This window comes from Podarcis melisellensis, assembly GCF_964234715.1.
Source record: "Podarcis melisellensis genome assembly, chromosome: 4".
Classification (NCBI taxonomy): Eukaryota; Metazoa; Chordata; class Lepidosauria; order Squamata; family Lacertidae; genus Podarcis; species Podarcis melisellensis.
In genome coordinates this window covers 40,880,472-40,904,063 of record NC_138531.1, presented here as the reverse complement: position 1 = coordinate 40,904,063, position 23,592 = coordinate 40,880,472, and the positions used below count along the sequence as shown (strand labels likewise).

Here is a 23,592-nt window from a genome sequence, read left to right as displayed (position 1 = left end):
CCTGTAAGAGCACGATGCCAGACCAGATGGGCAAATTCACCTCATCCATTAGGCTCCAGGGGATGCAGGTGGCGCTGTAGTCTAAACCACAGAGCCTAGGGCTTGCCGATCAGAAGGTCGGCGGTTCGAATCCCCGCGACGGGGTGAGCTCCCATTGTTCAGTCCCAGCTCCTGCCCACCTAGCAGTTCGAAAGCACAAAGTGCAAGTAGATAAATAGGTACCGCTCTGGCGGGAAGGTAAACGGCATTTCCATGCGCTGCTCTGGTTGGCCAGAGCGGCTTAGTCATTGCTGGCCACATGACCCGGAAGCTGTCTGTGGACAAATGCTGGCTCTCTCAGCCTATAGAGTAAGATGAGCGCTGCAATCCCAGAGTCGTCCGCAACTGGACTTAATGGTCAAGGGTAAAGGTAAAGGGGTAAAGGGACTGACTCTGGGGTTGCGGCGCTCATCACACTTTATTGGCCGAGGGAGTTGGCGTACAGCTTCTGGGTCATGTGGCCAGCATGACTAAGCCATTTCTGGTGAACCAGAGCAGCGCACGGAAACGCCGTTTACCTTCCCACCACAGCGGTACCTATTTATCTACTTGCACTTTGACGTGCTTTCGAACTGCTAGGTGGGCAGGAGCAGGGACCGAACAATGGGAGCTCACCCCGTCGTGGGGATTCAAACCGCCGACCTTCTGATTGGCAAGTCCTAGGCTCTGTGGTTTAACCCACAGCGCCACCCGCGTCCCGGTATGGTCAGGGGTACCTTTACCTTTATCAAGCTCCCCTTATGTCCTCCTGCAGTTTCTGCATGTAACAGAAGCCAACTGCAATTTTCCTGTGTTAGGAAATCACCGTGTTGGGTAATCCCAGCAGTCTAAGAAAACCAGACATTGCCTTTCCCCCTTAAAACATGTATAATTTTTTTAAAAAAATAATAATAATAAAGCAGCCCAAACTTCAGCATGACAGTTAAAAGGTCTTCAAGGCCTTAGGAGCCTCGAGTCCACAGAGACCCCCTGGCCAGACCTCCTAAGAAAAAGAAGAGGGCGGGGCCTTGAAGGCTCCGCCCAGGAGCAGCCACGCCCCTTTAGGCACCTCGAAGATTTGCCGCGCTCCTATAAATGCCGCTCAAGAGCGCCGACAGACACAAGCTGGGCTTTTCCCCGGGGGCGCGGGTGGGCGTCGCCGCCGCTGGCGGTATCAGTGGGGACTGCGCTATTGGCTGCGGCGCGCCCAAGAGCGCCCCCTGACGGGCAAGCGGCACTTTTAGGAGCCAAGTGACAGGGCGAGCACCGGCCCGCGCGCCAGGCGCTGCCAGCAACCCTGCGGGGAGCTTTCCGGGCAGCTTTCCTGCCCTCGAGGCGAGCCGCGCTGACGGGAGAAAGGAGTCGCCGGCCTTTTCATCTCTCTTCCCCCACCTCCGGCGCGGCGGCGGCGAAGTTTGTTTTGGCCCAGCGGGATGAGCCTGCCTCCCTCCTTCGCGCCCTAAGGGCGGGGGCCCCCTTCGCCGACTTCTCCGGGCGCAGCCACCCGCTTTCGCCCCATGGAGAACCCGGCGGGCGGCGGCGGCACCGTCCCAGCTGCAGCGCCCGCGGAGCAACAGCCCCAGCCGCCGCCTGCAGCCGGAGGGAGCGGGGGGGACTCGTCGGAACTGCCCGGCGGTGCCGAGGCGCTGCCGCCGGGCTCCGAGGTGGTGCCGGAGGGCAACGGGCCGGTGCTTCGGCAGCGCTCGCTGCGGGCGGTGTACGTGCTGAACGACGGCCCCAAGGGCGGCTCGGGGGCGCGGAGCCCCGAGGCCGGCGCGCTGCAGTGCCTGGCGCGAGCTTGCGAGGCCGAGGGAGCGCAGCTCAGCACCGTCAACTTTGGCGAGCTGGACTTCGGCGAGACGGCCGTGCTGGACGCCTTCTACGACGCGGGTGAGTGAGGGCAGCTGGCGGAGAGACAGGCGGCCGGAGGAGGCGAAAGCGAGGCGCCAGGCTCCCTCAGCAACAGGCGCCCCCCAAGGCGCCACTAGCCGGTTCCCCGTGAGGCTGGGGGGAGGCGTGTTTTCCCTCAGCAGCTGAGGAGAAGCTGTTTCCTTGGCAGGGCGAGGGGCGCCCAAGCCAAACACCTGCCCTGCTGCCCCGAGGGCACGCGAGGCAGATCTTTGAAGACTGGAATCGCTGGTTAAAAACAAAAGCCCTTCCCCCGAGGTGCGGACGCGCCCTCTGATCTGGTTGCGCCCTTTGGCCCTTTATCCCAGGAAGGTTGTCTCAGCGCCAAGAGATCACAGCTTCCCCCCTCCTCCGGCAATACGGGTGGGATTTCTAAGGACCTCTGTGCAATGAATGAGGAGAGAGCTCTTGGGCTTTTAGAAGTTGTGCCGAAAGGCGGGAGCGGTTGATTCCTGCAGGCGCCGCTTTCCTCAACTTTGCAAGAGGACCCGCTACTCCCGATGCTGCACGGCTAGTGTCGAAAGCGCAGGAGCCCGGTCTTCCTTTGCGTGCTGCCACAGGCAGGGGTGCCAACTTGAAAAAAATATTGGGGGTGCGGGTCAGGTGGTCCCTGCTCTGCATAATCAATCACGTGACACGGTGCACGCACACTTTTTGAATGGCAATGCTCATCAACTTTTTTTTGGGGGGGGGGTCCTTTCAAATATTTTATATTTGGAGGAGGGGCGAAGTGAACTCGGCCCCTAGGAGTTGGCACCTGTGGGCACTGACGACCCCATGTTCCAGTATCAGGTTGTGTGTGTATGCAAATATTTTAAAAGCTTCTATTTAAATATATTTCCAGCTGTGAAGCCTCCTGCTGTCAAAAAGGCTGTTTGCAATGAAGAGGAGGTTGGCATGCATGCTTAACGCGCTGCTTTCTCCTCGTAAACCGTCTAGGTGCAAGATAAAGTGCACCGTTGCGGTAAACGGGTGGGGAGGGAATCTAAGTATCTCCTCACTGTTCCAAATAACACCCTCCCCCTTCCCCCGCGCAGTTTAGCAGCAGTGAAGAAGGTTGTCGGGGTTTACTTTCAAGTGTAACCTCATGTTGTGGGGGAAATGCGTTATGTACATGCATGGAGGAAATAAGCCTGGTATTCCTTCACATCTTCCAAGACAGTGCATATTGCAAACAAGTTACACAGCCAAGTCCTGAAACTAGCAGGGAAGTAGTACAGAATAGGAAGGAAGTGACAGGGAGATTCTCATTTGCTGTCCTTGAGCAATAGATATTTCAGTCTCAGTTTGTGCAAATAGAATGGTAGTGGCTAAGCAGGGTTGTGAGGATATACATCACGGAAGAAGCCCTGCAAAGAGCTTTGTGCAGCTGAAGAAGCAACATAAACAAAGTTTAATGGAAACCAGGATAATCAGCCATCATATTTCAAAATGTGTAGCACAGGGGCAATTGTAGGGGCCCATGTTCCTCAGTAGGGTCGGCCAAGGGGGGCACCTTGCTTGCCCCCACCCCAGCATGCACCACCACTAGTCCTCCTAGGTGGTAGTGCAGCTGCCAGCCTCTACTTATGTGCTTGCCCCCCCCCCATTGCTCACAGAAGATGCTCATATGGCTACAGCTGGGGGACCCAACTGGAAATGTGTGTTGGGGGGATTGGCATGGGGCACCCACAAAGTGCAGCCTGCCCAGGGCCCCCCCCCAAACTCTAGATCTGTGTCTGGTAAATCCCATTGTGTTCAATGGACTTTCATAGCCAGGTAATATATGTAAGATTTCTGTCTTAAACATGGTTTTTCACAACTTCAGGGATGAGAAACCTGTGGCCCTTCAGACTGTGGCTTTGATAATCCCTGACCAATGGCCCTGTTGACTGGGGCTGATGGGGAATGAGGTCCAACAACATCCAAACAGCCACCGGTTGACCACCATTGCTTTCCTTTGTAGTGCACCTTAATGGGACCTCAGTTTGGCTTCTTGCAAAACTTACATTGTCCTTAATGAATCAAAAGAGGCTCTCTTGCAAAGCAAGAACACATAGGAGTGACTGAACTAGTGACCATCCACAAATCTAGCATTCTTTCTCCAGTAATGCCTGTAGAGACCAGGATCAGCCAGATAGCCCTGGAAGCTCGCAAGCAGCCCATGAAGGCCATAGTCGTCTCTGTTGTTTGTCCCCAGCATCTTGTGTTTAAAGGTACACATACTGCCTAAGCATGGAGATTTCATTTTGCTTTTATGGATAAATGCCATTGAGAGCTCTCTCTTCCATGAGTGTGTTTAAAGAAGGGATGCTTTGGACAGGGAGAATGAGAGTTTGTTCTTGGAATCTTGTAAGAAGAATTATGCATTTGTAAAGGCGGTATAAAGATTATTCCTAAATATTCTGTAGAATCATTTGTTACTATGAGCCAGATCCTGCCACCTTGTAATAAACCATTACGTGGCTTCGCTTACCTCTCTTCTAAGGACCTTGTTTTCTTTATTTATTATCTTTTCATTCTGGGATAAGGCGAGAGGTTGTGCTCTGTCTGTTAGCATACTGAACTAGAAGGCTTTATAACTAGGCAGATAAAGACCTGAAAGAACAGCTATTTCTAGTAAGCATTTGGATGAAGGACTGGGGGGAAAGGAGAGAAGAGAAACTTTCCTGTTACTCTGCTGCCAGCTCCATGCTACTATAATAAGGTAAAGGACTCCTGGACTGTTAAGTCCACTGAAAGGCTACTATGGGGTGTGGTGCTCATCTGCTTCAGGTCAAGAGAGCCAGTGTTTGTCCACAAACAGCTTTCCGGGGCATGACTGAACTGCCTCTGGCGCAATGGGACACGTGATGGAAACCAGAGCACACGGAAACGCTGCTTACCTTTCCACTGCAGCTGTACCTATTTATCTACTTGCACTGGTGTGCTTTCAAACTGCTAGGCTGGGAAAAGCTGGGACAAAGCGACGGGAGCTCACCACCACTGGCAAGCCCAAGAGTCTCAGTGGTTCAGACCACCCGTGGCCCTTGCTATTGTATTAGCAGTGATGGTGTGAGTATCTTCAGTTTAGGACTGAGAAAGGAGAGCCCCCCCTCCCTATTTTCTCTGCTCCATAGTCCTTTACCTATGCCACTCTCAATAGGGCTGATCCTGTTATCCTACTAACTCATTTGTTCTTTGCATTTGATCAGCATAGTGATGTTATTCTTTAACAATAAAGGTGAAATGCATTCTGTTCCTTAATCACAGAGACTTTCTCTTGGGTTTTAATCAAAATGCAAACCAACACCAGGTTCTGTTGTTAAGCACAAATGTGTATTATGGGCCAACTTTCTGCTCTGTTTAATACTGTTATCTAAAAGGAGTTTCTAAGTATCTGCATGACTGGATGATACAGAATAATTTATTTAAAGCATACCTTAGTTCAGTTGAAAAGTATTTTCTGGGAAATGAATTGGTTTAGAATATGATAATCAGAATTTTTTTTCATATTTACATTGGACTCCAAATTATTATACTTGCCTCTTTCTATAAGCTTTTATTAAAGCCTACACATGTAACTGAAAAATCAGCCCTGTTAATGGGGCTTCACATAAGAAACTGCATTTCATTTACTGTTATGTACTGTATTTTTCCGTGTATAAGACTAGTTTTTCTCCCATTAAAAAATGTAAAAAATTAGGGGGCATCTTATACATGGATGCTTCTTATAGACGGAAAAATATGGTAACTAATGCTGCAGACCTGTGGACTTTTACCTGGAAGTAAGTTCCATTGGATACAATAGGATTTGCTCTTGAGTAAACATGTGTAAGCTTGTGCTGCCTATTTGTTTAGAAACCTCAAAGGAAAAGGGGGGAAATGAAGTTGGCAAAGCACCATGCAAATTTAATTACTACAGTTGTTTCAGAACATTCATCAAATCTGCAGGTGGAAAGAAAGTCAATACCTTGCTCAGTTTGTTCTGTGGAAAGATGCATCTCTTTATTATTTTACACACTTGCAAAAAGCCCAAAAAAACACTTTGACCCTGACATTTTAGCTATGAAAGAAATTAAGCCAAAAAAAGCATTACAGAGAGTTTAATTGTTCTCAAGTTCCAGGTCATCTTAACTTTCCTATATTTAAAAAGTATATAAAGTGAAATAACAGTCAATGGCTTAAGGTTTTGTTTTGTTTTGTTTTTAATAAGGTGACACTGATTGAAAGAGATAGAAGGGACATACTTTTTTGTGGTTAAAATAACATTTGCATTAGCATCCAAGTACAGGGGTAAGAGGCAAATGATTTATTCATTTAGCTTTTACATACTATTGCCTAGCCTGCAATAGTTATAGTTCCAGTGGTTAAAACCCTGCTTACATATGCATGCTTTGTTTTGCAGAGCATTTAAAGCACAGCTTCCCTACCCCTGCTTTAAAGCAATTTAAATCACAGTCGTGGGAAATTGCTATAAAAATCCAAATTTCTATGAACTTATCTTTTGCTTCCTCATAACTTTTAATTAAGTGCTGGTTCGTACATGGGAATATTCGAGCATTGTGTTACTAGCACTTTATTTAAAAGTTTTTCATTGTGTTACTAGCACTTTATTTAAAAGTTTTTCGTTGGCCATATTAATTTATGGGTCTTTACAGATAACAGGTATGGTGACAGATTCCATCAGTGGAGCCTTGGCTACTCCTTACCCATTATGTAGAATTACATATGGTAGAAGTTGAGATAAGGAAGGCTTGAGTTGCAGGGGTAACAGTGAAGATTGTGAAATGACATAGGGGTATTGACACAGGTTTCCGCAACCTTGTTCTAATGAATGCTTTATCTGATAGACCACATAATGTTCTTGTGTGATGAGAGGAAAGCTGTTGTTTCATTCTATCCCAGGCTTCCTCAACCTCGGCCCTCCAGATGTTTTGAGACTACAATTCCCATCATCCCTGACCACTGGTCCTGCTAGCTAGGGATCATGGGAGTTGTTGGCCAAAACATCTGGAGGGCCGAGGTTGAGGAAGCCTGTTCTATCCCTTAGAAAAGCATAGAAGTAGTTTGAGATACATTATATGTTTTTGTTGACAAGACATCCTGTATAGAGCCAATGTTTTGGTGTAGCTGTTTTTATTATTGAAAGAGAAAGCTCCTTCAGGCAAATTTTATTTTGGGTTTCAATGCAATATAAGGTAGCTGTCTAAAGGTAAGATTGTAAATTGGCATGTTACCTTTTCATCTTGACAGTGTGGATAAGCTTTTGGTTGTAACTGATTACATTGTGTAGTTACAACATATCCAGGAATAAAGATATTACTTTCTTATCTCATGCTTTCCTGGGGGTGGTGGGGGTTGGCCTTCGTAGAAAAATAATGTATAGAGCCATATTAAGTTTAGGATGATTAATAGGAATTATAGATCAAAGAATATTTGCAGTAGCAAGGTTGCTATGTAAAGCTTGGGTAAATAGTTGATTAAGTTGCAATAGAATTGATATATTATATTGGGGTAATGCTGTTATGCAAGTTGATACATACAGTACTGCATGTTTGATTAAGCATATTTTTTTTAATGCATAATATTATGCTTGTTATTCAAACCAGGGACCATGCGATTCATAGTTCAGTCTCTTTCCTACTTTGCTACAACATCTTTTTATCAGTTTGGGGGAAAAGGCATAGCTTATTGGCCCAAGACACCTTGGGCAGTGTGGGACATTATCCCAAGGCCAAAGGCCAATTTAAGAATTAAGTGCTGGTAGAAGCCATATTATGGTGGCTGCTTGATCTTTTGTTTTGTAGGGATCGGGAAGAGGCTGTCGGAATTTTTATTTATCAACAGCTTCAAAAAATGAAAAGGAAGGTACTTGATTTGATTTGACAATGTTTATACGTCTATTGCCAAACAAATATTTTTGCTGTAGCACATTTGACCTGAGTAGGTCAAAATACTAAAATAAGAAGATCTGCCACTTGATCAGTTCAGGTTCACTCTTCATCCCACTGAAATTAACTTCAATTGTTTGGAGTAAATAGTAAGACTGATTTTAAAATATGCTGCCATTATGTAGTAATTGAAACAAATTGTCTGAGGAGCAGATGCAATTCATTTGATACCTGAATGTAGAAAATAAGCAGCTTTGCTATTTTTAGCAAGTGATGAGTGTTCCAGGAGAATGATGATAGATGGCGTGTTTGGGTACAATTGTAACTCTACACCATAGTCTTGGGATATATTTAGGAAAAGCACTGTTTGATTATGCCTGTTACTTCATGCAGGCTCAATTCACTTTACAGTATATGCCTTTGCAGAATCATATGTAAGCTTGGTTCACACCGCGAGCCAAGTTATAATTTGTTTAAACGAAATGTATTGTGGGAACAACTTGGGTTTTTATTATAATATTTTGCAGAGAAACCTTCTTAAAACAACAACTGGTGTTAAGGTAATAGATTGCACACACTTGTTTTGCTCTGATGATAGAAGGTTCTTTGATCCAGCAGAAGCTTCCAGGAATGAAAATTGTGCAGGAGGTGATTTCTTCTGATTCCTCCTTTCATCCTACAGTCACTTGACCACCTCCCAGGATCCCCCAAGCCTGTAGAGCAGATGGTGACCAGGGGCAAATTGGCAGAAATAACTCCTCACCTCCACCGCTTCTTTCCCTCAGAAAAGCATTGCTTCTCTACTATCGTTGTGTGCATGGTGTCTCATCCAGTGGAGCTTTGTAGGAGGTATTTTGCACACTGGTACCTTCTTATAGCTTGTTGCGACTTTATTTGCAAGGATATAAACAACTTGCATCTATAAGGTTCTAGACACTGCTACTATAGCAGGTCGGTTTCTGGAGGCTTCCATAGTGTTGTCTGGTCATGTGTTAATGGATGAGATTCAGTTGATAAGGCTCAAGTATATGGACAAGGTGCTAGACAGTAGCAGGTTGCTACTTGTGTTCTTGCCCAGGAGACTGCCAGCTGGGCCAAGGAGAAGATGACTACCTTTCTGAGAGCAAGTGGTGCCAGGTTGCCTGAAAGAGGCATCAGGGAAATCAGTTCTTAAGAGACCTTCCTTAGACTCAGAAGATCTGAATATAGTCCCGTTGCAAATGTCACCTTCCTGGGCAAGGTTCTTATGTGGCTCATGATTGACCAACTACAGGCACTCTTGAATGAGTCAAGCACTTACGGACTGCCTGAAGGTACGTGGCTGGCCACAGTTGGAAACACTATTCTGGCTTATATTAATTAGGTTACTGGGTGAGTTTATGACACAGATAACATTTCCAGATCACAATATCCATGATGCTATGCCCATTGTTAAATTTTGATTTCTAAATAGTGGCTGTAACTAGTTAATAAGATCATATATGAACACTCTCGGTTATAATATTCATGATAGAACATATGAAGCCATGTGATACAGATTCAAATCATAGGTCCACCCAGCCCAGGGTTGTCCCAATTGTCACCAGCTATCCAGGTTCTTAGCCCTGCTTAGCCAGACCTGCTTCTTCATCTTCTCATTTGAGATTCAGTTATTCTGGGAACGTTGGCATGCAATGCATGGACTCTATTATGGGATTGCAGTCCCTCCCATTTATTAGAGATCCATGTAGGTAAATGGTCTTCCCATAGCACTTCATATGAACCAACTGTTTGGCTAGAGGGATGGTATTTGTTTCATAAGGAATTGCAAGGTGAAAAATAAACCCTGTTTCAATAAACTATGTGTGGGTCATCAGCTGTTCTGCATTGTACAGTGGCCTAATCGATGAACACATTGTGTAAATGCTCTCATCAGGAAAGTGATCTGCTTTCATGGTATTCAGTCTCCAGAACGTACACAGGCACAAACCCCATGTAGGCTAATTTTTTTACAGCTGTCCCATCCCCCCAATATAAATAAATAAGACACCACACTGACAATCATTTCAGTTTCCTTTGGCAATTTTTACTTTTGTTGTGTGGCTCTGATGAAATGTGATGAGATGTAAGTATAAGTCTTTGCCAATTTGGAGGAATTGGCTATGTGACATTATAGTGTTATGATGCTGGCAAAGTGATCCCTAACAGACTAGGGCAAGTGGTGCCCTCAAAATATTGTGATCTATGCGTAGACTCATGAAAACAATGCACTTAAAATAGTCATGTCCATTAATTTCAGTGGGTCTAGTGTGGGTAGAACTAACATTGGATACCACCCTACAACTTCTGCTTGTAAGTTATGAGGTGGATCAGTTAGGGAAAGAATGCAATTTTGAAAGGAAAAATCTAGCATTTCCAACATCGTTTATAAGGAAAGATGAGCTGGTTTAGGAGATAGGCATGTTAGTTTATTCCTCCACCTCCTCTTCTAGTCTTATAAAATTTTCTTATTACAGATGTTGCGGTAGTGGATATGAGTGATGTCTCCAGACAACCATCCCTATTCTACCACCTTGGAGTTCGTGAAAGTTTTGATATGGCCAATAATGTTATACTCTATCATGACACTGATGCTGATACTTCTCAATCACTGAAGGTACAGTGCCATTTATTGTAAATCCCTAATTATGTTGAAGATACGTTTGTTCCTGTCATGGTATGAATAAACGATTTGACTGAAAAGCCCTATTTAATTCAACAGAACTATTACCAAGCATCACAATAAAGTTATAAATGTGTTCATTTATAAACTAAAGTCTTGGATAAAAAGAATGTTCAGGTTAGAAGACTTAAGTTTCTTATGAATTAATTATCACATAAGACCCATGGAAATAAGTTCTTTCGTATGGCTTGGAAGTAGTACTGTTCACTCTAGCTCAAAAACATATAGGAAAATCAGAGAGGTGCTCCTATGGTACCTTCAGATTTAATGTTATACCCAAACAGCCAATCACTAGAACTAAAACAACAAGGGAAAGTATGGATGCTTACAGCTTTGAGCTGCAACTTATTACAAAATGATTGTGCTCTGTCATTTGGAACATACTTACTGCTTACATAGTGCTTAAGGTGGGAGCCTTAGCTTAGATTTATCATACTTTTGGGTTTACAAGTGAATTTTAAAGAGCCTTAATTCTTCTCTTCTGTGGAAGAATTTTTGACCCTAGTATTTCCATGTTTTTGGAAGGGAAAATGTCTCACACTTTCCATGGAAATAGACCAATGTTGATTTGATTACTAACCCAGAATAGGATCATTGTGCTTGCCTTCATCAAGTGATTGGATAAGCTATACCTGTTAAATTCTGCATGGTCAGCTACTACTACTACACTCTACGCTAGTTATTTTACAATGCACATAGGTGCACTGTGTCACTTAAAACAATTATGTATTGGGCAGAAATTCATTAGTGATATAAAGAGCGTGTGACTGGGAAAGTTTAATTTGTTGAATGTCTGTCTGTCTAAATATTACTTTTATTTCATTTCTGTCTGAATAGTTTACTATTTTTTATTCCTGACAAAGTCAGGATGGTTTGTTTTCTCAGTAGGAAATGAACTAGGTATTGAACAGAAGCATTCCAAAATACCAGAGAAAGTGGATGCAAGATGCCCAAGTTACAGATATATTAGAAGATTTTTTTTTTGTAAAAAAATCTGCTTATGCAATAGAGTCATAGTCCCAAATTGTGTTTCTAAAACACAGCCCAGCCTTATTCTTCCTTTCCCCAAAGCATTTCAACCTCCAAAAATAAAATTTCAAGGTATGAGTTTTGCAAACATGGTGCAAACATTTATATTTTACACTTTATAAAGTTGCATTTTTCCCATTCTTTTCCAGGACATGGTGTCTCAGAAAAACACAGTAAGTATTTAAGATCCTGTGTTTTAAAACTTACTTTGGGAGTACCACAGAAGTGTTTATTTTAAAGGAAATCTGTGTGGAGGAGCTGCATAACTTCAAGAGAGAGATATGTGTGTGTATGTATATGTGTGTGTGTGTGTGTGTGTGTGCGCGCCAAGTATGCAGTTGCTCCTACAAATCATGGCTTCTATTCTGCACACAGTTTACTTATACCTGCTGCTTTTTAGGTCAGTGGTTTAAACAAGCCTACTTTGCCATAGGAATGGAAGTCTATTTAATGAAACGAAGATTAATTTCTTCTCATCAGGTTATACCTAATGCTGTCCCATTGAGGGTCTGCTGCCACAACAAGACTTCAATTTCCTCTCCACACACCCCTTCCCACCCCAAATATGCTCTGGACAGTTGCCCAGAGAGTGCTCTGGAGAGAAAAAAGAAGTTCCATTGCATTCAGGGAAGTCCATTCTGCCAGCACAACTGCATTCTTGGATACAGCTCATTGAGAATACGTTGTCGAGTTAGTTGCATTTCAGAAAGTGGTTTTCATTTTTTTTCATGATTTAAAGTGCCTGAAAATCTAGTGGAAAATCAGTTGTAAGAAATGAGAGAGAATGTTAAGTAGTCCAGATAATCTGTGGGTGTGATTATTATTCTCCAAGAATATGTTTTGTAGTACATCTGCCATCACCTGCAGCTTGCATGGATGATGCTCAGAGATGCTAGGAGTACTAATCCAGTTTCTGTAGGGCGCTAGGATGGGGCAAGCTGCTCTGAGCTAACTGTGTTCTTCAAACTTACCATGTTTTATCAGACACCCATATTGGTACTTTATTTTGGAAACCCTGATATATTTCAGATGTTTAGCCCTAAACCGCTGGTTAATGTCCCCTGCTTTTTGCAGCTGTTTTGAGGCTGGGAGCATGAGTTGAAGGTTACAATTGGGAAGTCTCCTCTGCTTGAGTTTTAATCAGAACTGGAAAAGAATTCGGTGGCTTCAAAATCTTGCCTTTCTTTCTGCAGTGTTCCTTGCTGAGCTCCTGAAACTCAATTATGGGCCTGACCCCTTCATGAACTTAGTGCTCACCCAAACTGCCTTCAGGGCTTCAGATCCAGATTAGATATATACTGTGGAACAGCCATGCCTTCGAGGCTTCAGATTCAGACTAGATACACCATGGAAATATGATTCTTTCCCCCATGGAACCCCAAAACAAATGCAAATGCATGTTGGTTAGCTATTTGTGTGTTTTGTAAATGTAGACCATTGCATAGCATTTGACTGCAACAGCTTTAAGCTTAATACTGAAAATTTGATGGAGGTGATGACTCATCACCTACAACAAACAGCAAAGGAATAATGTAAATTATATTTCCCCTTTGCTCTTTAAATTATGTTACCTTTTTGACTTTTGAAGATTGATTGGGTTATAAAAATAAACAGAGCCTGTAAATATCATAAAGGCAGAGTAAGGAAAATGAGTCATGTGTGATAGTGAAACAGAGCAACCTTTTAAAAATCTGTCAACAGGCAGACCCCTTTGTTAATATTAAAATGCTACTTACTTTCTCATATTCTTTTGGTAAATTTCTCGGCCACCAAGTACTCATAACATAGAGGCTGTACATTTTGTGGAGAGTGCATATAATTATATTCAACAAATATATCACAGTGGTTAACATACTGGAGGCAGTTGAAGGGGACTGATGGTATACAAACTAATACATATAAAATGTTATTGTTACATGTTGAGCTTGTAGGTCTTTATATGATGAGTTGAGCCATGAGTCACATCACCCACAATATATGTGTGTAGAGGAGGGAGGGGGGAGTCATTTTGGTTCCTACAATCACACCTAGTTATAATATTTCAAAATCATTTCTTCGAAACACATCTCTGTTTTGAATGAAGCATTCTGCTCCCACAATTAAATTTCTAATTATTAGAAGTATCACATTATTAGAAGTATCACATTCTGCTCTGTTGTAGAATCATGATGGAATTTTCTTCTAATTCTAGCCAAATATTTCTGCCTTTGTGTTTGTGTCTTGTTTGAGTTGCATATATTTTGTATGTAACTGTTGGCTTTTATTTGTTCACTCCTCTTCAGTTTTGCAGCATACTGTTGCTCAAGAGTTATGTGGGTTAACAGATGGTTGGTTCAGGTTCAGGGAACCATGAGTGTTGCCTGGGCACATATTATTTGAAGTCGCTAATGAGGCTCAGGTTTCTCACTTCCTGCTCTAACAGGGCCAGTGACAGAGGCTGGCATCACTGGGCACTTACCAAGGCTTATGCTTAAATAAGAAGACCCACTGTCATTCCCAGTAACCTCCAGGGCCAGCTGATTCTCCTCAGTGTTTCTGCTGCTTCACTTGCCTGCTTCAAACAAGCATACAGTGAGAGAAGGAGAACGTTGCTTCGTCCTTTCTGTCTGGGAGGTGGGAGGTAGTGTGGATTGGAACTAGAGTGGGGAGCAAGCAAATGGGCAGGAGTAATAATGGTGAGCCCCCCCCCAAAAACCCACACCTATCACAGAGACAAAGTAACTGCACCCCTGTTACGTATATCAGTTGACTGGGGTTGACAGTCTGAGCTATCTCACAGGGTTATTGTGAGAATAAAGTTGAAGTACAGTGGTACCTCAGGTTACCGGTACATATGCTTCAGGTTACAGACTCTGCTAACCCAGAAATAGTGCTTCAGGTTAAGAACTTTTCTTCAGGATGAGAACCGGCGGCGCGGCAGCAGCAGGAGGCCCCATTAGCTAAAGTGGTGCTTCAGGTTAAGAACAGTTTCAGGTTAAGTACAGAACGAATTAAGTACTTAACCTGAGGTACCACTGTATATTGTCCTAGTAAGAAGGCTAGTAAGAAGGGTAGGATAAAATAGAAGAACATTATAGACATAACTGGTCCCTATAAAGGGACAGATTGGCATAAGGCTCAATGGAGCATCCTTGCCCTTCGTCCTATTTGCATGTGATCATATCACACTGTCAATTTGATATAGTGAGACGTCTGTGCATGTTTGTTCGCTCTTTTCTAGAAGCCATTTTTCACACAGTGTTGCCAGCCTGCAAGTCACTCCAGGCTTGAGGGTTTTATGGGCTGGAATACTAGAAAGAAATTGTTGGCTTAGAGGGGTGTAAGGAAGCACATACAAAACTTTCAGTCTGTGGCTGTACTATGAATTCTGAGAACTGTAGTTTACCCATCACGGAGCTACAGTGAGCAAACTGCAGTTCTTGTATTTTGGGGGGTCTCTGTGCCAATGTACTTCAAATGTATGGTGTGCACACAGTCTCAGTCAGTACTCTACGTGATTCTGCATGTGTGCTGAAGACTGGCCAGGCAGGAGAAGGAGTTCGATTTAAATCGTTTCCCCCTCTTTCGTGTGAAACAAATATCAAGCGACTTTGCCCAATGGCCTCCATACTTAACACTGACAATTGATGTGGTCAAAACACTTGCTTTGTGATTTTTATCTGGGCAAGTCAGAAAGCCACCTTTAGCCTGTTTACTCACGTACCATGAATGGAAGCAGTCGTGTAATTTCCAGTTATGCAGGTAGAACTCAGCATGTATCAGGTTTCTGCGAGGTACTACTTGGATGTTTGTTTCCAGAAGGTGGTGCTTGGGGAGTGCTCTTTGGGCCCATGGAACCTTCAGTGTGAATGGGCTGGACCATTGTCTTGTCTCAATGGACTTGATGAGAGCCAATGGGTTGTTCCTTTGACCAGATGGATGGGAGGTTGCTTGCTCTTGGTGGGGTAATGCTCCCTCTGAAGGAGCTGGAATGCAGGTACTTCTGGATCCATTGCTGTCTCTTGAGGCTCAGGTGGCCTCCATAGCACGGAATGCGTTCCATCAGCTTTGGCTGGTGGCCCTGGTTTGCCCTTATCTGGACAGGGATAGTCTTAACTACTCTTGTCTAGGTTAGATTACTGCATTATGTCATTTGTTGGGCTGCTTCTGAAGATGGCTTGGAAACTTTAGCTGGTGAAGAATTCAGCTGCTGGGTCACTCACTGGGATAAGACAGCTTGAGCCTATCATGCCAATCTGACCTGATTGTACTGACTGCAAGTTGGTTTTTGGGCTTAATTCAAAGTGCTGGTTTTGACCTATAAAGCCTTAAACAGCTGAGGACCACAATACCTCAATGCCCACCCAGATGACCCGGACCCTGCAATAATCTTTTGAGGCCCTTCTTTATGTGTTAGTTTGCAGAGATAAAGGCAATCCATCTGGTCAAAGGAACAACCCACTATCAGAGCCTCAGTCTTGTGAGAAGTCTGTAGGATGGCAACACAAGAACGGGCCTTTTCTGCAGCGGCTCCCCACTTGTGGAATGCCCTCCTAAAGGAGGCTCGCCTGGCACCTGCATTACATATATTTCAGCATCAGGCAAAAACTTTCATCTTCTCCCAGGCCTTTGGCTAATTAAAAATCTATGGCTTAAAAGTTTTTTTTGGGGTGGGGTGGTTATTGTTTGTTATTATAGTATGTAGTTTTGTAATATTATGGGTTTGTGGGCTTCCTGGGCTCCCCTTCTAATCCCTGGGTGGCAGACACTGGGTTTAGCAAATTAAAATGCAAGCCAGGAGCCAGCTTGGTAATGTGCTGCTAAAGATAAACCATTAGCAGGGAACAAAGACAGGGAGATGGGCTATCAGCAGAGCAAACACACTCTGTCAGCCAGCAAATGTGTGGAGCCCCCCCCCCCCCAGCAACTATGCTCTGTGTTAGTTTGCAGAGATAAAGGCCAGTGGTAGTAGAAGGTTTAAGATTATAGTTTCACCTGATTTGAGCCAGAGAAAAAGAGGTGTCCGTGTGCAAGCAGAGAGAGCTGGAGAGATGGGATCAGAGCACAATGTGGGCTGAAAGTTTGAATCCTAGGTGGTGGCCTTGGGAGAAACAGGACCCTTTTGAAGTGTATTGCTTTGAACCACTCCATCACAGGCTCAGGTTGTATATATGTGTAAATAAACCAAACACCATAAAGACACCACAGTCTCCACTGTGCCTCATTTCCAAAGGAAACATGAACCCTGGGTAAGTGCATGGACCCCTGGAATCTGGCAGCACTCAAAGGTCAGGGGGGCATGGAACAGTATATATATTTTTGTGGTTTTGAATTGCAACCCACCCTGTAATGCTTGGATGAAGGGTGGTACAGTATAGAATTTTAATAAACAGCAACAACAATGCAAATTCATAGAATTGCCCAAATGTGTGAAACTTACAAGCATGTGCAACCTTTGCATTGCATTGAGTTGAGTGAGCTTATGACTTAACTTTGTGTTAGAAAGTCAACACAGAACTATGCCTTACCCCAACGGGCAAGGCAGGAGTTGGATTCAGGACCATTCTAAACCTAATATAGTCGTACCTTGGAAGTCGAACGGAATCCATTCCAGAAGTCTGTTCGAAAACCAAATCACAGCTTCTGATAGGCTGCAGGAAGCTCCTGCAGCCAATCAGAAGCCACGGAAGCACTATCAAATGTTTGGGTTCCAAAAGAACATTTACAAACCAGAACAATCATTTCCGGGTTTGCGGTGTTCAGGAGCCAAAATGTACGAGTTCCAGGGCGTTTGACAACCAAAATGCGACTGTACAGGAGATTTCTGTGAATTATTATTTTTTAGTCCAGTTGAGCATGATTTTAAGCTACTAGGTATCCCCCAATTGTTGGGTGGGGTGCTTGCTCTTAGTCTTCCTTTAAAAAATGAAAGATGGGAAATGTTTTTCTTCTTCTTATCTACTCTCTGATAACAATTTGACCAGTCCCACCCCCCACCAGAATGTTTAAATCAGGACTCATATTTTCAATGAAGGAGGAAATGATTTGAAAATGAAGCTGGGAACATTTGTGTCAGCAGTAGAATGCATCTGTTGGGACATGGCCTTTGAACTTAGTTGAGTAGTTTTGTAGGTGCTCTGAGTAATAAGGCTCTGGCACCAATTTAAGCCTTACACAAGTGGGAAGACTTAGGTTTTTTAAAACACACACGACACCCTGGGATTTGTCAATTTCTGTTGTTCTAGCAGTAAAATATTATGAGACACAAATGAAAAGAGATGTTATCCTTTACAAAGCAAACAATTAATATTTTGTGTTGCTAATTTACTGCCCCTCTGAGAGTCTTAAATCATGAATTATGAGTTGGTTCTAACATCCGGGAGCTGGGTTCCCAAAACAGAACTGGCCTTGCATGTAACTAAAGGTCACCATTTTTTATGCCCCTGTATGTGCCCAAAGTTCCTTGGAGAGTTGAACTCTGACTGCCATTTGCAACCACTGATGGTGTATACACAACTCTGCAGAGCCTGTCAAAGCACTTATCTGTGAAATAAATTGCAAATAACTCAGCCTAGTGGAACGGTTTCTTCTTTCTCAGAGTGTTACCATGGTGCAGTCATGGTTTTGGAAACAGATTGTGCTCTTTGATTTCTGAGGGGTCAACATTGTTGTAGAAATATGTAAAATGTATGTCTATTTTTTTTATGGCAGGTTACATTATACTTCCTAACTTCTCATGACTTCCTTTTGCATCGATTGGCCAGACTACCGTATGAAAAGAGAAACTTGCACTAGTGCTTATTAGGAGTAGATATGGATAAGTTGCCCAAAACTTTTAAATCCAAAAATAAAATAAAAGCCTGCCATGTTTTGTTAGAGCAAATGTAACAAGAAACACAAACCGCCAACCAAGAGACAACAGGTTGTTGCAATTTTCCTAAACTAATATGCAACTGAGGAAATTACTCTTTGACTTTGTGTCAGTTCTGTATTTGAACTGGATAGAAAGTTGGTGTTTTTGTTATGTTGTCTGTTTGTAACAACATAAATGGAAAATACTTCTCTCTAAGGTCTGTTTCCCTGAATGTTTTGAGTGTCCCGCTAACCCAACAGCACAGCTACAGTCAAATCAATGATCTGTGAAGCAAATACTGTATAACATATAATACAGAGTTCAGGTACATGGTCAGTTTATTGGCGTAGAGGTTATACTAACATGAGATAGCATAAAAGGCATAGAGTTGATTTATAATAATGCAGTTTCAAGGCACTCACTCTGATACTCCTTTTAGAAGAGTTAAGAAACGCTGGAAGCTTGTACATTTCAGTTGGCTTTTATTGCCAATGTTTACTTTTTGGATAAGGTGCATAAAATATTAAATGTTTTTATTTATAAGACAAGGTTGCTAACACGCCTCTAGCTTTCATATCACACCCAGTGGCGATGATGAGTACATACGGATCAAGAGAAGCGTAGTTATCTCTAGGCAAAAGTAGGTTTCCAAGAAAGATATGGCATGTTTGCCTCAGTTAAAAAAACATTACTTAGAAATTTCAGAATACTTCATTCTTAGGACTGAGGCCCCTATGCTACACTTTAAACATACTAACCTATGCATTATTCATTATGCTGTTTCATTAGTAATTATAATAAGATGGGTACCATAAATGATAAATTGTACAGTACTGACCATCTTTGTCCAGTTAATAAGCCTTTTTAGGAACTGCCCGTTCATCCATGCCAGATAAATCACAAGCTGTACAGAATGTACAGATTCAAGATGCTTCCTTCTTGCCGAAGGGGGCTCTTTACATAAATGTATACCAAATACATTTTTTGCTTTTTTCTTCAGGTCATAATTGTGCCACATGTAATACGTTTATGAGATAGTATTATTGTGCTTATGTTACTCAGTTTAATTCCACTGCTATCTGTATGATCATTCATTGGGTGGTAAAAAATGTGTGCTAGTTTCTGCAAAATATGGCAGGAAGAACAACATCCAAATTTCCTTTTGATGCCTAATCAAAATACTTTTGACTGTTTTCAAAAGTATTAATGAGAGGCAGCAACTTGGTTTGGTAGTATGTGTGACTATATGAATCTCCTTCTAATATTATTTAGGGTGGGGATGGGGAACATGTGACCTCCCAGGTACTACAGGACCAAAACTCCCATTATTGTTCATCAATGGCCATTCCAGCTGGGACTGATGGGAGTCCAATAACATCTGCATAGCCATAGATCTGCCACCCCTGCTTTAGAGACAGGAGTCCTCTTTATAAGTTTTGGAAAACATGGCACTTCTTGAGAAAGCATGTGGCCTTGTAAAACTCAAGACTCTAATAATCTTTGGAGCATGAAGGTTCATGCAGCAACAGTTGCATTTGTTATGTGACCACAAATCCTAACATGTAAAACACATGTGTTTAAGGTGTCATGATCTCTGAAATATGCAAGACTTCACATATGGGAATTAATAGAAACAGTATTGTTTAGAAGCCCCGTATATAGAACCTTCTATATACTACACCTATATACTGCAATTCTACTTTCCTAGGCTTTGTATAATGCTATGTTTTAATTTTTAAAAATGTCTGTGTTAAGGAAGATTCTGGATTATTTGGTAAATTTATGAGAGATGGCGTCTGCTGACTATTGTTTGTGACGTGTGCAGATTACTGTACTGCAACTCACATGTTTAAACAGATGCCTTGTTTGCACCATGCTTTAAGTGTGATGTGAACATGCTTGAATGAGCCTGAGCGAAGCCTTTCGCTCTCATATGTACCCTCTGTTTTCCTCCTGCCATGCAGAAGAAGGACTTCTCCAGCAGTTAGCTATATTCCCACAGAATCTTGGGTTGTCACGTCATACCAAAAAAGAAAAAGGGGGGGGGGGAGAATGGTCATTTAAAATGATCTCTGGTTAATTAATGAAAGAAGCTTCAAAACCCATGGTTTGAAAGTGGCTTGTTTTGAAAGTGGCTGATACAACATCGGTATGGTTTCATCTGTGGGTTTGTAGCAAATTGATCTACATCTCTGCAGTTCCACTATAAGTTGCATAAACTCTTAAAAGAAAAATGCTGTATTTGATGCATGTGTGTCATATTTTGCTGTTCCCCTCTTTTTAATACATTTTTTTCTATTCTGTGTGTCTTTTCTTTAAAATATGCATACTCCTATGATCTCCATTTTTGCATAATGTCCCATTACAATTTGGAGTAGGCTGCAGTTGCCAACCGCAAAGCTTTTCTTCAAGTACAACTACCTCCTGAATACCACAGTGGTGGTATGATGGGCAAAGTATGTATCATTCTATTATTTCCCTGAATGTTCTGTAAGTGTGGCTGTGCTCTATACTGCTTCTTCTGTTATGCTTTTGAAAGCATTATTGCCCTGATATTTCAAAACGACGTTGAGGGCCCTTCCAGGTGTACTTTCTATTGCACATGCATGACTTCCTATGCTTGTGAATCTGTCAGTATGGTCACGTACAATCCTGCTTTCAATATTGTTTGTGCCTGCAAAAGGTTTCGGGTGGTCAAACAGCTTCACTTCCAGTCAGTGCGTATCCTGTAGTTTTATGGTGAAATCCCATAACTTTTTATACCACAATGTTGTGGTTTATTTTTGTCCCACTTTGGTTGCACTTTAGTTCCTCTGGATAGCAATAATGTAGTTGCATTGGGAAACCATCCCAGAACAAACTAAAGCAGAATAAGTCCTCCACTGATGCAGTGTTATTATGTCAAGGACATGTTGCAGAATATATCCGCAATCAAACACCCATCTGGAGGGCCCCTTGGTTATCTCTTTGATTTCAAAATAGTTTGTTGTTTAGTCAGTATTATTTAGTTTACATCTCGGCTCCTCTCTGCTTTCTTACATTAAGCTCCTAGCATGAGAGTCTCTGCTACATGACTCCTTCCCACACTGCGTGAGAAGCCAAGGGCCAAGCTAGAGCCAAACTTCCTCCCCATTTTGATATTGTCCCATCTTCCCCACATGACATGGGGGAGAGCTACCACCCAGGTTACCCAGTGGTAACTGCAGTGCCTCTCACGCTATCAGTGTGTTCTTGTTTAAATGGAAAATACTAATAACATGTACAATTCTAAAATATAACTTCGTTGCAGATCGGCTATTTAGGTGATTTTTTTTTTACCTAGTATCAAACATGTCTTACTCCTTAATGTTACTGATTTAAATTGAAATCCTGAGCATGCTCCTACAGGCAATGCATTTAATAACTTTAAAGTCATTTTAACAAATGGTGTTTGCCCTTGCTTTGCAGTTATTTCTAATGAATGGTTCCTGCCTTGTCTTTGCTGTGCAGTTATGTTTTTCCTTTATTACACTTTATGTTAATACAGTGTTAAAAACATTTGAATTACAGTGTACCGCATTGTAGCTGACCGAGCTACCTTTTAGTTTTCCTTCTTGGGAGAACATATTTTCGTGCATCCACATTCTACTTTTTTCAATGGAAAAGTGACCATTTGTGCTTGAAGAAAATTATTGTATATTTACTGCAATGGAAAAAATACATGAAAGCTTTACATTATGTTTCCTTTACTTAGCACAAGTTAGGCTTAAGACTGGGGTATTCATTCTCTTGCATGAACCTGTCCAGCAATTAAGATGGACCTCAAAGCAGTGGCGTAGCGTGGGGGGTGCAGGGGGGGCCGGCCACACCGGGCGCAACATCTGGGGGTTAGGGTTAGGGGGCGCAAATCCATGGATTAGGGGGCGCAAATCCATGGGTTAGGGGGCACAAATCCATGGGTTAGGGGGCGCAAATCCACGGGTTAGGGGGCGCAAATTACTTGCCTTGCCCCGGGTGCTGACAACCCACGCTACGCCACTGTTCAAAGGCCCTCTTCCCTGTTGTCCCACCAACTTCAGTAAGATTCGTGGTGACCAGAGATTGGACCTTCTCAGTTGTAGCACCCTCTTGATGGAGTTCTCTTCTCAGTGAGGCTCACCTGGTGCCATCTATTTTCTTTTCGGCCTTGGGTAAAATTTCATTTCTCCGTGCTTTTCAATATTACCTCTTAGTCCTGTTTTTAAGCTCTGATGGACTTTTGGTTATAGTGCTGCCTTTTTGTTGTGATTACTGTGAGATGCTTCTTCTCTTACCAGGAAGCTTGGGCTAGTGGAGGGACATGGGGGCAGGGACATTCCTGCCCAGCTTGTAGCCACATGTTCACCAACTAAGAAGAATCAGCCTCAAAGTTAGCTGGCAATCCAGAGAAGGGAGTTGAGGGGGCAAGAGAGAGCTCAGGGGCAGAAGAGGATACAAGTGAGAGCTTTGTGAAAAAATAGTTTATTCAACAGGAAAAAGCTATAGCCAGTATTAATATACTTATCAATTGGGGTATACAACTAAGTAGATCAACTGTAATTGTTTGAGATAGCCTTGTGCCAGTTTTAGTTCTTTATAACAGAAGCAAGAGAAACCTGAGCAAAAGATAAACCAATCAATGAACTAGGGACATTGAAGCATGAAGAGTTAATGAATTTTCCAATTCTTTTGCAAAAAGCACTATGACCCATTTTCCTCTGAGCAAAACTACCAAATTACCTAATGTGTAGTGCTTGCTCCCTGTGATTGATGTGTGTGTATTATTTATCCAGTCTCCTAAGATACAGATATCTAAAACACTTGAGTTTATTGCTATAAGGGGTTTAGGAGGTAGAGAGAAGGGGGTACAGTGCTTGAATTATAGAGTTAAGGGAACCCTTAATGAAATCCATGACTCACTCTAGTGTTACCATGATCAGACCCTCATTTTAAAAGCCTTGGGAAAACAGGGACTCAGCGCTCTTCTGCCTGCTAAACCCACGAAGACACTCGAACTCAGGACGCAAGGGAGAAATGTGCCAAGAGGAAGGCATGCTTGGCAAATCCACACCGTAATCAACTCCCGCCCGGACCACTGTGGAAGGATGTGTGGATCCAGAATTGGCCTCCACAGTCACTTACGGACTCATTGTTAAAACCGTGTTTATGGAAGACAATCTTACTTGGCTACAAGTGATCGCCAAAGAAGAATCTGAACATTGGAATAATGGTTGTGTTTATTGAGCACACCTGAT

At 42.8% G+C, this 23,592-nt stretch overlaps 1 protein-coding gene across 2 annotated transcripts in view; it reads left to right on the top strand.

The window, feature by feature from the left end:
- The first annotated feature begins 1,131 nt into the window (after positions 1 to 1,131).
- Positions 1,132 to 23,592, top strand: part of MAP3K15 (mitogen-activated protein kinase kinase kinase 15) — a 59,654-nt gene continuing 37,193 nt past the window's right edge. Inside the window, exons 1-4 of one of the 2 annotated variants that reach the window (XM_081909157.1) lie at positions 1,132 to 1,908; positions 10,274 to 10,413; positions 11,658 to 11,681; positions 20,719 to 20,796. In XM_081909157.1, coding sequence (XP_081765283.1) covers positions 1,536 to 1,908; positions 10,274 to 10,413; positions 11,658 to 11,681; positions 20,719 to 20,796 — 615 coding nt within the window. In that variant the 5' untranslated portion in view covers positions 1,132 to 1,535. The remainder of the gene's footprint in view (positions 1,909 to 10,273; positions 10,414 to 11,657; positions 11,682 to 20,718; positions 20,797 to 23,592) is intronic. The other variant, XM_081909158.1, reaches the window with a different exon arrangement.